The sequence below is a fragment of the Vanessa tameamea genome, chromosome Z (assembly GCF_037043105.1).
Source record: "Vanessa tameamea isolate UH-Manoa-2023 chromosome Z, ilVanTame1 primary haplotype, whole genome shotgun sequence".
Lineage (NCBI taxonomy): Eukaryota > Metazoa > Arthropoda > Insecta > Lepidoptera > Nymphalidae > Vanessa > Vanessa tameamea.
Window position 1 is genome coordinate 6980185 of NC_087341.1, and position 19532 is coordinate 6999716.

At 29.9% G+C, this 19532-nt stretch overlaps 1 protein-coding gene across 5 annotated transcripts in view; it reads right to left on the reverse strand.

Annotated features, from left to right (window-relative positions):
- Positions 1–10439: 10439 nt before the first annotated feature.
- Positions 10440–19532, reverse strand: part of LOC113402017 (uncharacterized protein) — a 47104-nt gene continuing 38011 nt past the window's right edge. For 2 of the 5 annotated variants that reach the window (XM_026642123.2, XM_026642132.2), the window contains exons 5-9: positions 17272–17367; positions 15171–15332; positions 13460–13615; positions 13237–13339; positions 10440–12683 (exon numbers count right to left, since the gene is read on the reverse strand). In XM_026642123.2, the coding sequence (XP_026497908.2) occupies positions 12585–12683; positions 13237–13339; positions 13460–13615; positions 15171–15332; positions 17272–17367 (616 nt within the window). In that variant the 3' untranslated portion in view covers positions 10440–12584. The remainder of the gene's footprint in view (positions 12684–13236; positions 13340–13459; positions 13616–15170; positions 15333–17271; positions 17368–19532) is intronic. The other 3 variants (XM_026642140.2, XM_026642154.2, XM_026642148.2) reach the window with 3 other exon arrangements.

A 19532-nucleotide genomic window follows, 5' to 3' on the forward strand; every position in this document is an offset into this window, starting at 1 on the left:
ATTTATGAAATAATAAATATTTTTTCTTATATAATGATTTGAAAAAAAAAATCATAAATAAAATTTTCGTTCGTCAACGCGCAGAAATAAGTTTTCTTTCTCTTTCTTTTAAGATTTTTTAATGATTACCTTTGTTTGCTAAGTCTTGTTGTAGAGTTCGCAAACATTTCACTGTCTTATAATTATATTATATTATAACAGGTGTATAACAGCAATAATTATAATAAGTTACATTATCGTCAACATACTGCCATTACTATGTCACCGCCTGCCACATTACGTACAAAGTATTACAGAATATTCTTTATAAGTATTCGATTTTACCATACAAATGATATTGGAATAAATATAGAATTTCACAATCCAGTCAATTTATTGAAATATTTGTCGAAATTATCATCTAAGTATTAGCTTATTATGTATCTCTCAATAAATGTTACCAAAGTGTTGTATTGTTATTAATATAAAAGTTATATTAAATCATAGTGACAAATAAACAAATTCTTATGTATATTCTAAATTCGATAATATCACTCGATACACCAATTACGATAATTATATGTTAAATGATTAGATTTAGCATACAAATGTCTAGGTTTTGAAACGATCGTGTGAATATTTCGTTTTGTGGTTGGTCCTTGGGTAGTTCAAGATACTAATGTCTAACTACTCTTCAGACATGCTGAATGAAGTAGAACGAAAATATATATGAATCAAATTGTTGTTAATACGCTTTTAATACGTGAATTGTAATCGATTATAACAAAACTTGTTGACGGTAGTTTTATGTAAATTATGCTGGGGTATCGGGCTTTTTTGATCGGCTTGTTTATGGTAAAGTTAAAAGGAAAAATGGCTAATAGTAAGTTTAAGATCGTTGTTGTGTAAAAATGTATTTCCTTAAGAACAAAGTGTATCATAATTGCTTCTTAAAATTTTTATATATTTTTGTCTAAATCTTTCCTCATGGCAAGGTTAGCCGATAACTTCTCGAGTTCAATTGTATAAAATTTATTCTATCGTTATTAAAAATATATTTTTTTAGTAAGTCTTATTTGGTGTTAAATATAATTCGCTTTTGAAAAGTTATTATTAAATTTAGTTATTCATATAAGATCTGCACAAAACGTTATCCTTTAGAGCCCTATTACCCTCAGTTTTAATTAGTCAATTTTTCGCTAGCACATGATCATATAGTTGTATGTACACATAGTTTAGAGTACTGTGACGTTTATATTAAACGAGATATATATAAATCTATGTTTGTACAGTTTATTTTTTGTACTAGTTAAAATATAGTTTTGTATTAGAGTGTAATCAAAATTATTAAATATAGAAACGTAAGCTGTCTGAAGGTCGGGGAGTTTAAAATAGTTTCCATAGTTAAATATATGTATTACTATGTAGAATTATATGAGATGATCAATTGAAGGATTGCTGTATTTTTAAGCCATGACGAAGGTTAAGTTGTTGTGAGACGGTCTACGATTGTATTTTATATGTGTATGCCACGTGTAGAACTTTTACTAAACGCCAGTTTCTGAAACGTATTTAAAGTCAGATTTACAAATAAATCATTTATTACATAAATTGTGATGGCGCTTGATAATAAAAACATGCAAGCACACTAAAGTAAGAAAGATCAATTAATAATAAGATACACCAAAACTAAGGTACGGTAGGTATCTGTGGAGATATGAATTCAACAATAAACAAGTTCTAAATACTAAATACGCTCATTGGTCGCCGATCACGTCATCGTCTACCGTTGACCAATAACTATTGATATTGAACTAAAATTCACAATTTGACTTTTATATTGTTTCAGAAAGTGGTTGTAAAAAATACCGAACGTAATAAGCGGTTGGTTGTCAACATGTTTAATCAGTTGAATTGTTAGTACGAAATCTCAACGCTTTAATAATGTATGTGAAAGTCATAATCATCGATCCTGACTCTGGTATACAGTCGTCTACACAAGTCGGAGGAAAAATAGGAATATTAGCAATTTCAGGAAGATGCGTTGCTATTATTCCATTTTTCTTAAAAAAAGATAAATATTGTTCGAAGCAAAAATAGCTAATGCCTTATTAAATAATCTAAAATTTCGATATTATTAATGTTTTGTAAATGTTTTGCTTTGTTAGTTAAATCACATACCATATTGTTAGAAGTTTCTTTATCTATACAACATTTACCGTAACCTTCACGACGTCACGATGTCTTAATATTTATTCCCATATTTGTATTGATATAGGCGTATAGAATAAGATATTGTATTATGTCTATCTCAACTTTACTTATCAATAAACTATTAAAATTTAGCTTGCATTGTGTTGTTTTATTTTCATTAGTTCGTTGGTTATTTTTGTGATTAAAAAAACATAAAAACAATTGAAAGTGCTTAATGCTACATTAATATTGTACTTAGTTTCTTTCTAATTTATTGTGCTGACTATTTTAGTCGCTTATTGTTAGTGGAAAGATCTTAGCACATAATGCTCATTTTCTATGGTAGAAATGTACTAAATACTATCCATTCGGGACTGTACCGTGTGATTGGCATAATGTAAAACGTTTTATACTGACATTTATTACGTGATTATTATAACATCAATGTTGTAATAAGAAATATTTGTTTTAAAGATAAATTTAAATAATATTTTAAATATAGTTAATTAATAAAAAGCTTTTAACAAAGTTAAACTTAAAGAATATGCAAAGAAAAAAAAAGAAAGCCAAACTGTCTCTGATTATTTCGAACCATTCGGGGTAAATGTACAAAATATGACAATTTGAGCTATCCTTGAGAGTCGGAGTTATATTCTAGACGTGTTTACCTTCCGATCTCTTACCATTAGTAGGGCAAGGTATTACATCTTCAGCATTTTCCTATAAGAGATAAACAGTGTTTTAGTATTTTAAGAAATGCCTGAATTTGAATAAATTTATACCAAAACAATAAATGATCACGGTAGTGTGATACAACACGTCTTTTTGTAATTGTCAAAAGTGCTCTCTGTAACTTTATTTAGGAATTATTACATTGTTAATTATTACGCACTACCAGGAATTTACATTCGCTTATGTTATTTCACTTTAATGTTCCGTGCGCTCCATTTGCCTTTTGTTTTATAAAGTAAATAAGTATTTATTTTAAATGTAAGATCATGTCGGCCAGTAGTAGAGAACACCGGGTCGATGTATTTCTGCCAGTCGTGCTGAAATATTCATAATCGATAATTAAACCAGACATTTCAGAAGTTTTCGTTTTGGAAGCATTTAAACATGACTTGATTTATAGACAGCTGACGCTGTGATTGGTGTCAAAACCAGACGTTACGTAAGGCATTTAATAGGAGACCGTAGCCTTTTTTCAGATCACAGCACCGTAAAAGTCGTGCCTAGTAGGTAAAATTGGCGAAGTTGAAAACGATTTTTTGTTATAATGGACTTTATATGTTTCCTGAGTCGTTACTGGTAACATAATTATTCTTAGTTATAAACATTTAATGTTAATTTTAAATCTCCGAAAGCATTAGCTGAAATGCACTTTCGACGGTTCGACGAGCTCTACTCAGTTTGGATTTAAATTTTGTTTTCTGATTTTCCTCTCGGTTCTGAGGAAATGTATAGAGATAAGGGCTGGTAATAATTTAAGTCGACCATCCCCAACAATAAATTGGTGTAAGAATATATGCGTGCCAGGTAATTGAATATCGAATGGAAATGAAAAAGTTCTATCGTGTATTTGTTTGTCTATAGTGTATTGGTTTATTACTTTTTATAATTCCTATACAGTCGTACCATCTCTTCACACACTTCAACTTAAGTAACACAACTGTTGTTGCAAAAATGTTTGCACGCGAGGACTGTTTATAACTACTGTATGGGACGTCGTTCGCTGCTGCGATGTGTACTACTGACGTCGTGAATTGCTCTCAGACGACGAAGCTATCGATTAAGCTATGGTCTTCTAATACATGATACGTATATCATGTATTAGAAGGCCGTAGCCGAATTAATCTGACTTCAGCGTAAACGTTACAATTCAAAGTTAAGAAATATATATGTATAGTATATTGTAAAAAATGGGCCTTTTATACTGACGGTGAACACAAACTTTACGTTCAAAATAACTAGAGAAGCGACCTAAAGCCTTTGAACGCCACCATATTTTTATAGCATTTCTGTCGTGACGTGGAGTATAGTTGCAAGCGGCTTATATCGTTTATCACAGACTTCCCACAGACTTCAAACTTTTTGTATAGCATAATATAGGAAAAGAACGGAGCTTTACAACGTAACGGTTAAGTCGTTCGCTAGTGTGATATGTATTGACCAATGACGCCGCGTCTGGCGTGGATACATGGCCGGAAGTGTACGCTAAAGTCGGACGTCATCTGTAGCAGTTAATAGGATTCTGTAGCCTTACAGTGGTCACTAAAACCAACAATCGCAAACATGATTTTTAATATAGTTGAGCTAATAAAATATGCCGAGTGATCAACCTTTTACAATGTAGGTACGCGTCAAACTATTAAATATTTATAGGGTTCCGTACTCAAAGGGAAAAACGGGACCCTATTACTAAGACTTCGCTGTACGTTTGTCTGACTATCCTATGAACCGTGATCGGTTGATGAGATGAGACTGGTGTCTACCAAGACACCGTGTTAAATGGTTGAAATTTCACAGATGACGTATTTATAATAACAACAATAATAGACGGACGGACGAAAAAAAATTATTGAATAAACGCGTGTTTATACAATATTTTTTTTAGGAATTTCCAAACCTATGATAGGTTTTCTTTTGATTTCATTTCATTGTAAACTGCAAATCAGTCATCTCTCAACTTACATTTGGCGACAAAATGATGAAATCTTTTTAATTTTTTTTTTAATATCAAATAGTATACATTAATTCAGTTAGAATTGGTGTATATGGATAAAAATTGACTTTAATTTTATGTATGTCGTAGTACTTTCGCACGTTTATTTGCTTTTTTTTTCTTTTTTTTTATACAACCGTAGCGCCGCTCTCTAATCGGCCATTAACTTTAATCCTCTTTAATTTTCTGCACATCTACGGCTGGAGCTCTTTAAAATGAGACCATAACCGTTTTTTTATGTGCAGCTATCGTCCCATAATAATTGTTAGAAAAATCGGCTTACGCCATAATATATAGGAAATAAATACCAAATACTAAAAAACAGAATAAAATATATATATTTGCCGTTTTTATAAAAAATTGTACGAAACCTGGGCGGTATTTTTCTTCAATATTTTATATGGTTTATATATTTCACTAAAACTCAGTATATTGTTTGTAATAAAGTTACCTATGAGTCTAATTAATTATACACGATACAATATACATCTATAGAGTTTATACTGAGGTTGATGTTTAAAAAATGTTTATATAAGGGATGATTGTTTCAAGGGCTATTTATAAAATTATTAAATTCATTGATGACACGCAATCGCACTTTGGGAATAATGTTTTCATTTTATTATGTTAATATTATAAACAATTAAAAAATTAAACAAAAGTTCCTATTACTTACTTTCGCCTACGTTTGTTGTAGGTTAGGGTATTTTCTTTTAAGAACCAGAAGCATTTGTTTTTTTGACATTATTAATAAGTAAGTGTAATCCTTCTTCACTTCATAAATAACTTTGACTTAAAAAGAAAATAATAATAAGCGTATAATATAATTCGGTTCAAATTAATATGCATTACAGAACGACAATTGCACATTTTTAATTTTTCCGTTATTTTTGATCCATTTATACATAAAACAAAATAAAATTTGAAGAATTTTAATTCAAGATTTTAGATATTTAATTACTGAGAAATCTGATTACAAGTCAGAATATAAAGTTTACATCGTGTCAATTAAAAGTTGGCGTTACACGCTGCCTCGTGTCGAGATGGTAGAAGTATTACAATTCTGCAGTACTGTGGAGTGAAGCGCTGCGCTGCTTGATGCCCTGAATCACGCTGCAGTACCTAGCCTGTGTCGTGCTTAGACTTTTCAATAGATGGAGCCTGGGTCATCATAAAATTTGATGTGTATATAATACATTATATATTTATAAAACTTTGTAACACGAAACGTTATCGAATAAGGTCAATAGATGGGGCTGTTTTTTGCACCATGAAGCAAATTACCTATATTATCTCTTTCTATATGATGTTATACATAAAGTTTCAAGCCTGTGGGAAGTCTCTGATCTCCTATACACAATTTTACTCCACGTCACGACAGAAATGCTATAAAAATGTCTCTTTTAACCATCGGAGGTGGCCTTCAAATGCTTTGGGTCGCCTCTCGAGTTATTTATTTTTTAACTTTGGATTGGAACGTTTACGCTGAAGTCCGACGTTATGTCAACCTTATTGTAGACATATAAATGAATATAATTTAAAATTTCCTTACTCACTTACGATCATAAAAGTGTAATATACGTATTTCGATAAAGGATTATTATAAACTATTAAATATATACACATGCAAGACAAAACTATTAGGATATCATACATCTATGCAGTTTTGCTGTTGTTATTTATTCAACGGAATGTGTACAAAGGTTAAGGAATGCAAACTGAAGAGATAACTATCAATACGTCTTCGCTACTCTTCTATAGCAATAACGTTTAATCTTGAAGCATTGTACACGTTCAAAAATACCTTCCACTGGTAAGTCGGTTCTCTTTTGCGCTTTCGTGTTTAAACATTGTTTACATATAATTTAAATACGTCGTTTGTTTTATAATAAATGTGACAAAGAAAATATCTGACACGTAAACAGAATATTGAATATTTTACGGAACATTGACTGTAACGCAAAAGTTCGGTTCCACGGTATGTCTACCTTTGATTTTTGGAGTAATGCCCGCATGAATTAGCAATTTTCCCTGGCAACGGTGAAGGAAAACATCGTGAGTAAACCTGCACGTCTGAGAGTTCTCGACTTTGAGTAGAGATAACGTACGCTTTGACTACAAGATTAAACTATGAATATTATATGTATGGAGTTATTTTAATTTTAAATGTCCTTTCTTGAGAGCTTTGTTTCACTAAAGCACGATGAAAAATCACCTAAGTTGATGTCTTAGCTGTAAAATGAGATGTAGGTGCAACACTCGAATGTTAATTCTGATGGATATTTATTACTTGCTGACTTAACACAAACAGTAATTAGTTTACTGATTTTCTAATTTTTCCAAACGTACACACTGATATAGGACTTTCTGATTTTTTAACCGTCGTATATTTATATATTTATCCTATCTCGGTTAGACTAGTTTACAAAATCTCGTATTATAAAAAAAAAGAAGATAAAAATCTTCGTATGTAGGCATATCAATGTTGTAGTCATTGCTTACACAGTCTTCTGATTCTTAATGAGTATCCGAATCCACTTTATGAACTATAAAGCTAATAAATATTTAAGGTAATATATCCATACCACACAATAGTTATTTTCATATTCGACTCACAGGATTATTATCGGTTAAGCTCGTTGTATGCCTGGTACATTATCAATTAACATTTTGAATTGATTTGGAGTTAGTTTTTTTTTTTTAATTAATAAAAATAGCTTTGTGATAGTAGTTTGTGATTAAAGCGCTTTTTAATTGTATATCTTGCGCGATTTTTCTCAATATATTCGACTGGCCCTGTTTTTTCTTAAGTTATACTAGATTGTATTGTAACCGTGGGACATTGCTGCGACTGTGATTATTATAAAAAAGTGAAATTATAGTATCTTCTATTGTTTGTCAATTTCACTCATTCGCTCTTTTTTTAACATCTATCACCGAATACGGAGCAATGTCTTAATTTGAATTCACTTATAGTCATATATCCTTGAGTATTGTCTATTGTAGCTGAGTTGTCAGATTTTACTACAGATCACATAACGTTACTTAAATGCTCAAACACAGAGTAAATCTCCAACAGTATTAGGTTGATATATACCTGTTGATAGGTACCTCTACCACTACACACAATTATAGTCTCAAATATATATATATTTTTAATCAAATCCCACCAAAATGCAAGCGTGTCTATACTTTAACGCCTACTCTCCCTTTGGAAATGTTTGAGTATGTTTGGGTATATAAATACAGTTATAAATAATAATAGAGTATTGATCAATTTATCACAAATCTGACGAACAATCCTTCAATGAACAGGCAAAACTATGATGATCTTAAGTAATCATTTTTTAGAATTTATTATTTTTAGTATTTAATCTGAGATGAAATTTATATATCAGCAACTATTCGTTTTAAATAATTCCATTTCATTGCAGTCTTGGTCGTATGTAGTGTATGTTTATAAGAATATTTCACCGTATTTTTTTACTGGATTATTGTTATAATTAAAAATCAATAATACAATTGGAAATTTTAACAGTGTATTTTTTTTTTAAATGAATACTCACTTAATATTTATTAATCACTACTTTTATACTGGCTACCATTTTCCATTACCCGTCTTAGTCTGGCAGTATACTACAGCGAGTGAATGTATCGCTAAGACACCCATTCAGCGGAGCCAGCTCAGCCAATCATCATTGCAATGAGCTGTAAATCCATCTTACTCACATAACATACTTTTAATAGTATCTAATTATGGATATTAAGATGTTACAATAGACAAATTCTACTTTTATTACTTAACTGGCTGTGCCCGCGACTTCTTACGCGTTTGAGTTAAAAAAGTTATTGTTGTAGCCTAAGTTACTCCTTATAACATCAGCTATAGGCCAGTAAAAGCCAGTCCAACCGTTCCAGAGATTGGCTGGTACAAACAGACAGACAGATAGACAAAGATTTGAAAAAAATAAAAAATGATATTTCGGTATATGTACAGTGTATACATACATACGTTTAGTAAAATAGCGGTTATTTTAATATTACAAACAGACACTCCTATTTTATTATATGTATAGATTAGGCATATTCGTAACATATTCAAGTGCTCAATGTTATTAATTGTGAGTAAATAATTAAGGTTTGTGACTTATTCGCTTTAAAAGCACTACTTTCATACAAAAAAATTTTATTTTTCATTTTTCCATGATTCTTTTTTTAAGTTGTACTTTGGAGTTTTATTATTCACTATAAAATAACCAAGCATTTCGTATTTGGTTCTTGCAATGACTAAGTCTTAAAGTTCATCTCCTTCGGATTAGTAGTTTTAGTTCAATTTTGACGAATCCTTCAACGGTTCATACATATACAATAAATATCAACATCCAATAATTCGACTGTATTTGAATCAAATCAAAAACAAGTAATTTCGTTTATATCATTTGTAAATACCCAAATTGTTGGTAATTATAATTATATAGGGTTCTTTTAAGAGGTAGGGGTTACCTAATGAGAAAGTAAAACAATATTTGCTACTAATACATACGACATTTATTGGTTAGACCAAAAGTGATCTAATATATTAAATATAAAGGTCGGCTTTGATGTTTAAAATATATTTAAATAAAAATATAAAAAAAAACATAACAAGATAACGAATATTAAAATATTAAAAACAACAAACATACTATAAATGTATTAAAAAATTGAGCTTTAAATAAATTACTTTAAATAATACTGCAACATGACTGCAACTGAATAAACAATGAAACGTATGTACTGCACACACGAAAGCAATGCTAAGTCATAATGAATGTCATGTAAAATATATAATATTAGATAGCATATAATAATAACTTAAAATCGTATTTAAACAGCGGAACTACTGGAGCCGACCACATTATAGACACGGAAATAGATATCATTTAAAATTTTCTTATGCAATTACAATGAATGAATAAAATATATAATAATAAATATACCATTTAGTCACACGTCATATACATGGCGATAAATGCAGCTATTGCGCGACATCGAATATAAGCACGTGCAAAACTAAAATATTACAACATCTAGTAAAGTTATGTACTTATGCTATTATTCAACGGAATGTGTACAAAAGTTAAACGAATGCAAAACTACGCAGATAACAATCACAACGTCTTCGTTTCTCATTTAAACCAATGACGTTTTAGCTTTACCCATTATACACGTTCAAAAAACGCCTTCTACTGAGGTGAGTATCTCACACATAAGGACTCTTTTCAGCTAGTAAAATGTGTATAAAGGTTGCTGAAAATTCGTTCTGTTTACGTTTCCTTGTTTATATATTGTATACATTCAATTGAAATAACGATTTATTTAAATTTATGAATAATAATTTAAATAAACCGTTTGAATTAATACTATTCCTTATAGTAAATGTGACAAGAAAATATATTTGAGATGTTAACTTACACTATAATTAGTCCAGATATGAAAAATTGTCTTTAATATATAGTACGTCCGAATCTTCTATGTAATATTGAAATCGTTGTAATTTTTTAAAAATAATTTCTTAAAGAGAATAATTATATATTAACTTCTTTAACAGATTTTTAAATACTTTGGTCAGTAAGCTGATAGGGTATAAGTCATAGATAACTTTGTACTATAGATTAAAGTGAGATCAAGTTGTCAGTGATAAGGTGCGACATCGAAAAAAGAAAACATCGACCTTCCATGTCCTTATTTTCTTCAAATAAATAGATCAATATTAACCAAATTATTCATACATTTCGTCGGTATTTAAAAGATTATGATGGAATGTATTATAATTTGATCAATACATAGAATAAATAATGGCATAACAGTCTTACTGATAAACGGAGCTAACACATGTATAGCTGTTCAAGAGTGCAGACCGATTTCAATCCGTCTGTCATAGGTCACATTGAAATCATGAAACAAGAAGAATCATCATGTAAGCTTGAAGTCGCTATACGTTTATCAGTAAGTAGGTTTTCACATAAAAAAAATTACGTTAAAATCTTGATAAAAACATAAGATCGATTAATTCTTTCTTCTCTCAACTTAATACAAACATTCATCAAAAAATATTTCACTACAGTGGGTTTTACCCTTGATTACATGCTACATATATTTATGTATGTGTATATGTATATATTTTATTTTTAATATATATTATAGTAAACAGATAGCTACATTTATTTATTAGGATTAAATTAATGTAAAATGATGAATAACTATCTACTGTGGTGATGGATTATATGATGAATATAAATTATTCTAAATATTTTTTTCTTTTTCAGTTTTGTATTTTTTTTTTCTTTTTCAATTTAAACTTTAAGCACACTATAATTAAGACACTTAATATCTATTAAGATGAATATATAATATTTCATCCTTTCAGCTCAAGATTGCTATGAGATCGGTTATACATATTAGATATATATTAAATATATATTTTGTTTTAAATACTCGTACTATGAGTTCGTATTTATAATGTTAAATGCATTTTTTTTTATTTAAATATATATTAAAATTGTGCGAGACAATAATAAGATATGTTTTTAAAAGTTTAAATTTCTTGTAAAAGTAAAGAGTATTAGATCTATATTTTATGATCAATTAAAATTTAATTTTATATAATCGCTTATGGTTCTTTCAATTTAACTTATACTTTAAAATTTAAATATATACATATATATTAGTTTCATTCAAAATGTTTGTATAATATATCCAAAGTCAAAACGGATTACTACATAAAATTTTATGTAAATATAGATTTATATATTTTTAATTTAAAAAAAAAACTTTTGAAGCAATTGACGTTTATAATTCAAGATAATGATTATAGTATAATTTAATATAATTTGATATAGATAACTATGTACACCTGTTTTTTCCAATTTAAACGTGGCACAGAGGTCGCTTTTTAATTTGTCACCGATATTAGAGAGAATCACATGTCCATTGCCCAGTATCCGAATAGGCCGTTGATTTTTAACATCAAAAATAAATACTTGAACAAAATTACCTTTCAGTTATATTAGGATTCCCTGTCGTATTTATTCAATTTAGTCAATAAATCATTTAATTTGTACCGTACTATCTAAAAATTTAGTTCAATATAATGACAAAATCAAGCAACATTTTTTTTTGTTGGAAAAGTCAAAACACTTCAAGTGTTTTGTAAATGAAGGGTTTTTTATGAAATGATGATATTAAGCGATCGTTATGACAATGTAATCTTACGAATGCGTATATGGATGCATCATGGAATTAAATGTTCCAATTTATATCAATATTTTGCCGAATGATGACGATCTTAGGTTAGGTTATGTTCTTCTAATGGGACATAGTTCTAGATCTGCTGTATATAATGCATCGAATGTATTATTACGTTATATAGAACAGTAAACGATAATGCAATTTTTCATGATATTAATACATTTTTATTTATGATATTTATGATAGTCGTCGCGTTGTAGAGTAAAAGACGATTCCGAGATGATAAAGTAAACCACTGTTTACGTAATTGTTCAACCACTTTTCATATTTAGAGGAGGTTATGGCGTCTCATGAGGTGAATGAAAAATTGCGGTGTCCCAAAGTGTCGGATCAAGAAAAGTGGTGACAGCATGTTAACGCTGATACGTTGGGCATCGCCAGAGCGGCGAAGGGGTCGCGATTATTCACGGGGCTGCGGCTTTCCCGTATCGCTTTTAGCGGGAGTAGCGGGGGTCGTCTCTTCCTTGAACAAAGGGTTCTTAACTTCCATGTCACCAGTCTGGAAAACACCAATAGTTTTCTAAGAATAGGATAAAACATTTTAATTTTATTATAATCAAAAATACAAGGATAAAACATTCCTCAAAACTTGTCATTGAATATATATAACGTGCCTTATAACAGTCACATATGAAGTATAGCATCTGACGACTTTAAAATTATATCTATTCTGAAATTTAGTATGTACGATCTGATAGCCTGCTTCAGGTGATATTATGGAGCAGAGCCGTTAAATCAAATATTGCGCGCGAGTCCCTGGTTTCCTTTTACACATTTCCTTTCCTTTTTCAAAATCATTCCTACAGATTGCAGGAAAGCGAGATGAAGGATGCTTCACATCAAAAATTGATAATTTATTAAAAACATTGTATTTTACATTTTATTGTTTTGTACATTGTACTGTATGGTATTATTATAAATACACTAGCACTCTTTGGATCGTTTTCGTCACGTATGTGAAGATTATCTTCACATGAATATTTCGAAATTCAATCTGAATACAGACCACTGAGCTATAGCGGGTATAACAATACTGCAGTAAATCTATTTACCGTAGCAAATCCGGGGCATTCATAGACAGTGTAGTCTCCCTCCTCGTTTTCCTCTTCAGATTCAGGGTCAGAAACAGAACCATTGCGATGATCCATGCCGTTCCTTAAAATATAAATAATATTTTTACACGTATTTCAGCACAGCATTATTTTAAAAATATAAATAAAATTAATTTAAAAATAACTTTTATATTTTAGTAACGTAAGTCTATGTAATGTTCACCTTTCCATCGCAATGATCTGTTGCTTCTGGTGCTGGTAGTGGTACATGTGGGCAGACTGGGCCAGCTTTCTATCCCCAGAGCTGTCAACAGTAGGTCCTGTTACTCCATAAGCGGGGTAATCCACATCAGCCGCTGCTTTTGCCTTCCTTGATAACCTTAGAATTGTATAAAGGCCTCCAATATAAATATAAATGAATATCGTAGAGCTTTGATTTTGATTTATCAGTTCAGTGATTGCGGTATTAAGTCAATGTTAAGTCAAATGTCTATTTTCCGTTAAACACAGGACTTTTAATTAAATACGACAATATAAATTTTCAGCCTAATAATATTTCTATTTTAAAAGCGATATATGATTTCATTATTAAATAGACATCTGCTCTAGTAGCCTTTGAATGGCAGCCTAATTAATAAATGAAACTTGTCTGGATCGATATTCTAAACGAAAACACGCCTTGAAAGGAATCTCGACACTTGATACATGATTTAAGTGGATTTAAAAAATACTATCTCTATTTACAGCTATTTGCGGTATTTTTTAATATTTATAAATGCCAGGGAGTTATATTTTTCTAATGAAATAACTATGACATGTTATTTTTTTAAATATGTAAATAACTTTAAAATTTAAAATCGACCTGTCTGTTCTGATTTACGAACAAATATGAAATCATTTAGTCATTTTCTATTTATATACAACAGAAGCTAATAATCCAATACAATTTCTTTCCTCCTATTACCTTAGAGAATCAGTACCAAACAACCTCATCATATATTGTAACTAGTGGGTCTCTCGCGAAACTTTTTGATTTAATTTCATTGTAAACTCCAAGTCACTCATCTATGTGATGAAACCTCTTTTAAATGAAATTTCTAATATCAAATAGTACACATTAGTTCAGTTAGAATTGGAGTTTGTTGAAAACAATTTACTTTAATTTTGTTTACGTTTTTCATTTTTTTCTTGTACATCCAGCATCGCTCTCTAACAGGCCAAATAACCTTTTCAAAATAAAATATTTGTTAATTCGTAACAATTTTATATACTATCTCTCTTATATTTAAAATACTATCAAAAATCCTCTTTAATGTTCTGTATATCTACAACCTTCAGGTCCGTCCGGACCTTTAAGGTCTTCAAAATGAGACCATAACCGATTTTTTATATTCAGCTATCGCCCCATAATAACTGGGACAAAAATCGGCTTACGCTATTAATATATAATAAAGATGACGAAGACATCGTCAAATGTCAACTACTAGACCTGCATGAACAATATTAGGCTGACATTTGTAATGATACCGAGCACATAAACTGCAGTGTATTGGCCGTAGAATTGTACTTCCAAAATTACAATTCTATGAAATATAAATCTACCGTCAAAAGGGCTTTAGAAATGATATATTGGAAATAATATGCACGTATTGGATGAATATTCTAGAAGCAACATGTCCAACTGTGTTTTTATTACGGAATGTAACAAAGCTAAGACGGAAGCAGGAAGGCGGAAGTTTTCGTTGTTGATAGAAATAATATCGAAACAATGAAGTATTACTTAGTAAGATATATTCGAAATAAATAGTGACGTTATATGTGGCTTGAGTTACAGCCTTCAAAATATTTGAAATTAGACGAAGCTGAAAGTGTAAGAATTTTTATTGTATAGTTATTAATTTTATTTTGTATATGTGTGCTTGTACTACACTTACGTATACCATCCAACCGCAAAGCCGATGATCGCCATTGTCAGAGCAGCACCGACCGCAGCCAGGAGAGCTATTCCATAGATAGAGTTGGCTGGGTCCGTAGTCGGAGTCTCCAGAACGTGAATGTGATGCGGTTTGTCAGTGCTCTCCACATATTCATGGGTACTGGGATAGAATAAAACACAGTCATAGCGTGTAATGTTGTAGCAATGTCGAATGTATGTATGTTGTATGATGGTCATAATTTTGACAAATATCTGAATATCTATATTGTCGCCCCTCAAATGAAAGGGATCATAATTACTCAACGTTTCATTTTATTATGAAATACATAAGTTTAAAAAAAAGATTATAAGTTTTTCGGGCTATATTGTGTATATATTGTAAGGTAGGAATATCTAAAATGAGAGCTCCACAAATTCTAGAATATTCCAAGCTTATGTATGTATGTTGTTTCAAAGTGTCATAAATTATGCTCACATTGCGTTTGACTTCACAGTTTTATCTTATATAGTCGTGTGTTGCAATTAGTATTATAATAGCTTGGTAGTTTATTTCGTTTATTGTAAATAATATCAATGTAAAATATATATGGTCTTCTTATTACATATAAGAAGTTACTTAAAATCGAAAAGAACCTTAGCTTTTTCTATCATTCGTGGTGAAACTTTTACATTTAGTCATATTTATAGAAAAATCATGTGAATAAATACGACGACTATGAAACTGAACATACATACATGTGCACGTAATATATGTGTGTGTGTTAAGTTGAATTCATAATTACAATATTTATAGTATATCTGTTTAAAATTATATTCAGTTTTTTTTATAGTTATCGAATATTTGCTATTGAATCAAATATATCGTAGTGTTTAAATTAATGTCAATTATACTCTCTTTAAACTATAAAATCGAAAGCAATTTCTACAGTAATAAAGAAAACAAAGACAAATTGTACGTCAAACGATTTAAATTTCCAATTGAATTATTTCGTAATAAAACGAACAGTTGACTCACTGTAACTATTTTCCCTTTTGCAGAATTTTCTTTTTCAATACAAAAGAAAATAAGAACTGTTTAATTTACTGTACATTTCCATTTACTAAAACAAAAAAAAAATATTAAGAAAAATAAAGGATTATTTATTCAAGCTCAGCAATTTATTTTTTAAGCTCTGAGCTTTGTGAGTACAATTTAGATTAGTTAAAAACAAAATGATGAAAAAGTCGTGATTCTTAAAATACAACATTGGTCTTTGAATTCAATTAAATAACACAAGTATAGACTAAAACGCTGGAGTGTGTTTCAGCATTGTGTTCAACACGAAATTCTTAGCACTATTATTACAGAAGCGCACAAAGCTAATTATAAAAATACTAAATCTACAGGGTATAAAAAACTATAGTGGGATTTCTTTCTACAATGTTGTTTATAGTCAGCGCGATTAAATGACAATGCATAGTCTCATTACTCTGCGTATATAATTTTTCGAATTTTTAATTCACATTAAGTTGTATTTGAAAAAGTAAAAAAGATTTATAATATAAAAATTACAAATAATTAAATTTGAAAGAAATCTTTTAATCGCACTGTCTTGTTGAAACACGCTACTCAGAAGCGTCACTAATGTCCAGTTTCTGAAACGGTGTTCAAGGTCAACTTTACTGACCAGTCTATCTACTAAACGCTCATTAGTCGCCTATTGCCTCATCGATTGATAGCGAATAACAATTCAGATTAAAATAAAATGAGTTAAATTCACTTTATTTTGCGTTTCATAAACTGGAGGTTGTATTTCAAGAGAAAGTTACCGAGGGAGAAGTGATCATGCAAATTACACTTACCATCGTAAGCTAAGCTTCGGGCAAAAAACACAACCTATGCTCGCCGATTATTTTATTAAATAAAACTCAACATCTCTCCTTGTGCAATTATAAGACTATATGCTTAATGATTTCTACCGATGATTAATTTCAATTATTATTTCGAAATAAATTATCATAAATTGGTCCTAGTTTAAAAATTCTTTGTTCCCATGCCACTAAAGGAATACAGGAATGGATGTCTAGGAGGTCACTAAGTGTTAAAATAGGAATTTCACCTCTCATTAACGACATTTAGATTCTGTCGGTTTATTTTCAACCAGCGTAGAGTGTTGGGCAGTAAGGAGACAGGTAAACGGTAGTCCTTATTAGCCCTGCAAATTATTCACTAGCTAATTGTTCATAGGAAAAGGCAGATAAAATCCTGTCTTATTTGCTTTGGAATATAAAATCTTTACGAACACAGCAGTGCATTCCAACGCAGCAAGTTACAGCGGACTGTAATAGCTATTATGATTATGACTTGACCAGGAAATCTATAACTTAAGTGTGGATAACCTTTTTCATAACTAAAATTGAGTACTCGTTATCTTAGCTCTGCAGTTTACACTTAAAGTTCTCTTCGTTTTATTTGTAAAATATAATTTTTTTGGTTTTAATTTTACAAACAAATAGTCAAACATGCAAGTTGCTTTAAATGCAAGAATTCATACTTTTGATCATATTGTTCAATGATTTTGGAAATAAGAGTTTATATCTAACGTATAATATACATTATTCAAATTAAATTACATTTACAATGAACTAATAGACATCAATTAAGCTTTGTAGCAAAATATTTGCCCATTCAAAATATATAGAAAGCATTTAATTTGAATTCATCATTATTTGAACTATTTATACAACTCAGATATGTATGTACACAATAATGTGTTAATAAATCACAAATGCTCTGATTGAACATAATTATATAATCTGCGAAGCGATTGAATGCATTACAGTATTGAATAATCTGCACTAATAGAATACACCAGCAAATATAATGTTATTATATGACTTATAATTTGTCATAAACATGTTTAAATGCGATACAAGTGATACCGTTATAGCAGAGCAAAGGTCACCGAAGGAAAAAATATTCTTACAACAGAAATGAAATAAATTAGTATTGAAGAATTCATGTACATAATAGACTATCTTTGTAAACTTTATTATTATTTAATAAATATTTTGAAACAAATTTGATCTTATTGCTAGCATGACATTTCGTAATCATTTGTATTCAAACTTTATCTATCTTTCTTAAAACTAACATTTTTTTATATCAATACATTAATCTTCAAATCATATTATGAAAGTATATAAAAATTAAAAATAGAATTACATACATTATAACAAACAACAAACATAAAAATAATATTTAAAAAAAAACATGTATAATAATTATACTGTCGTTAATATTGTTTTATAATTTTAAAGTGAAATCATTTATTCAATGAAATCTTAATTCAATCATATTGGTGTAAATATGACAAGTAATTGTCAAATCGATGATATTATAATTTAACTAGCAACATTATAATTGCATGCAATTTCGTCAATCGTCTTAATTTCGTACAATATCAAGAGATCCTTTTAGTTAATTAAATTAAAATAATTTCACTGATTATATTCAGTATAATTTTAAATATCACACGTTTTGATTAGTCATTTCTTTAAAAGTAACAAAATACCCTGCAATTATATTGACATAGGTAAAATTACAATGAACCGGATTCGCAGCACTGCGCAGTGGCGTATTTTATAATTTGACGTTCTGTCCCATAACATTCTAAGATAAGCTTTTCGCTGTTGGCGTGTCGACGACTCCAATGCTTTGTTATACAGATAAAAGTATTCCTTCTATATTTTACGGAAGGGATTAAAATTTGAATAAAATCAAACCAATTCGATAGTTAAGGCTACAATTAGGAACGCGTTTTCTCTAGTAAGTAAATGTCGATACTCGTTGTATACAAAAATTTATACACGAAATATGGTTTGAAAAAGAGAGGTAATTTCTGCATAAATGGTTTTTAAATTAATTGATGTTACTTTACGCCAATTTTTATACGTAAATTTTATATAAGGCCCTCGATAGATGTCTATCGTGCTTCCATATTTTTACTACTTTACGAATTACTCCAGAAAGTAAAGAGAACCAGCACGTATTACTGTTCCTCAGACTGGCATAGTAGAAAGCATAAAACCAATGAGCCGCGGACCGATGGATCTAAGGTATGTGCCGAGTGCCTGAAATTACACTGGAGTACATTTCGTATGATGGTATTCCAACTGAAATACATCAATACGAAGTATCAGTTTTTGGCAATACTAGTGAGTGAGTTGTACCCAACCAGATTTAACCACCAGAATTATTTTTTTAATAAATAATAAAGAAGCATTAGAGTCGTTTTGTTTGAATGTGACTTCAAGGATTAGCTAAAAAAACAACATATTCGTCGTGTAGGCGCAGTCAAACTTAATTGCATATAAATAG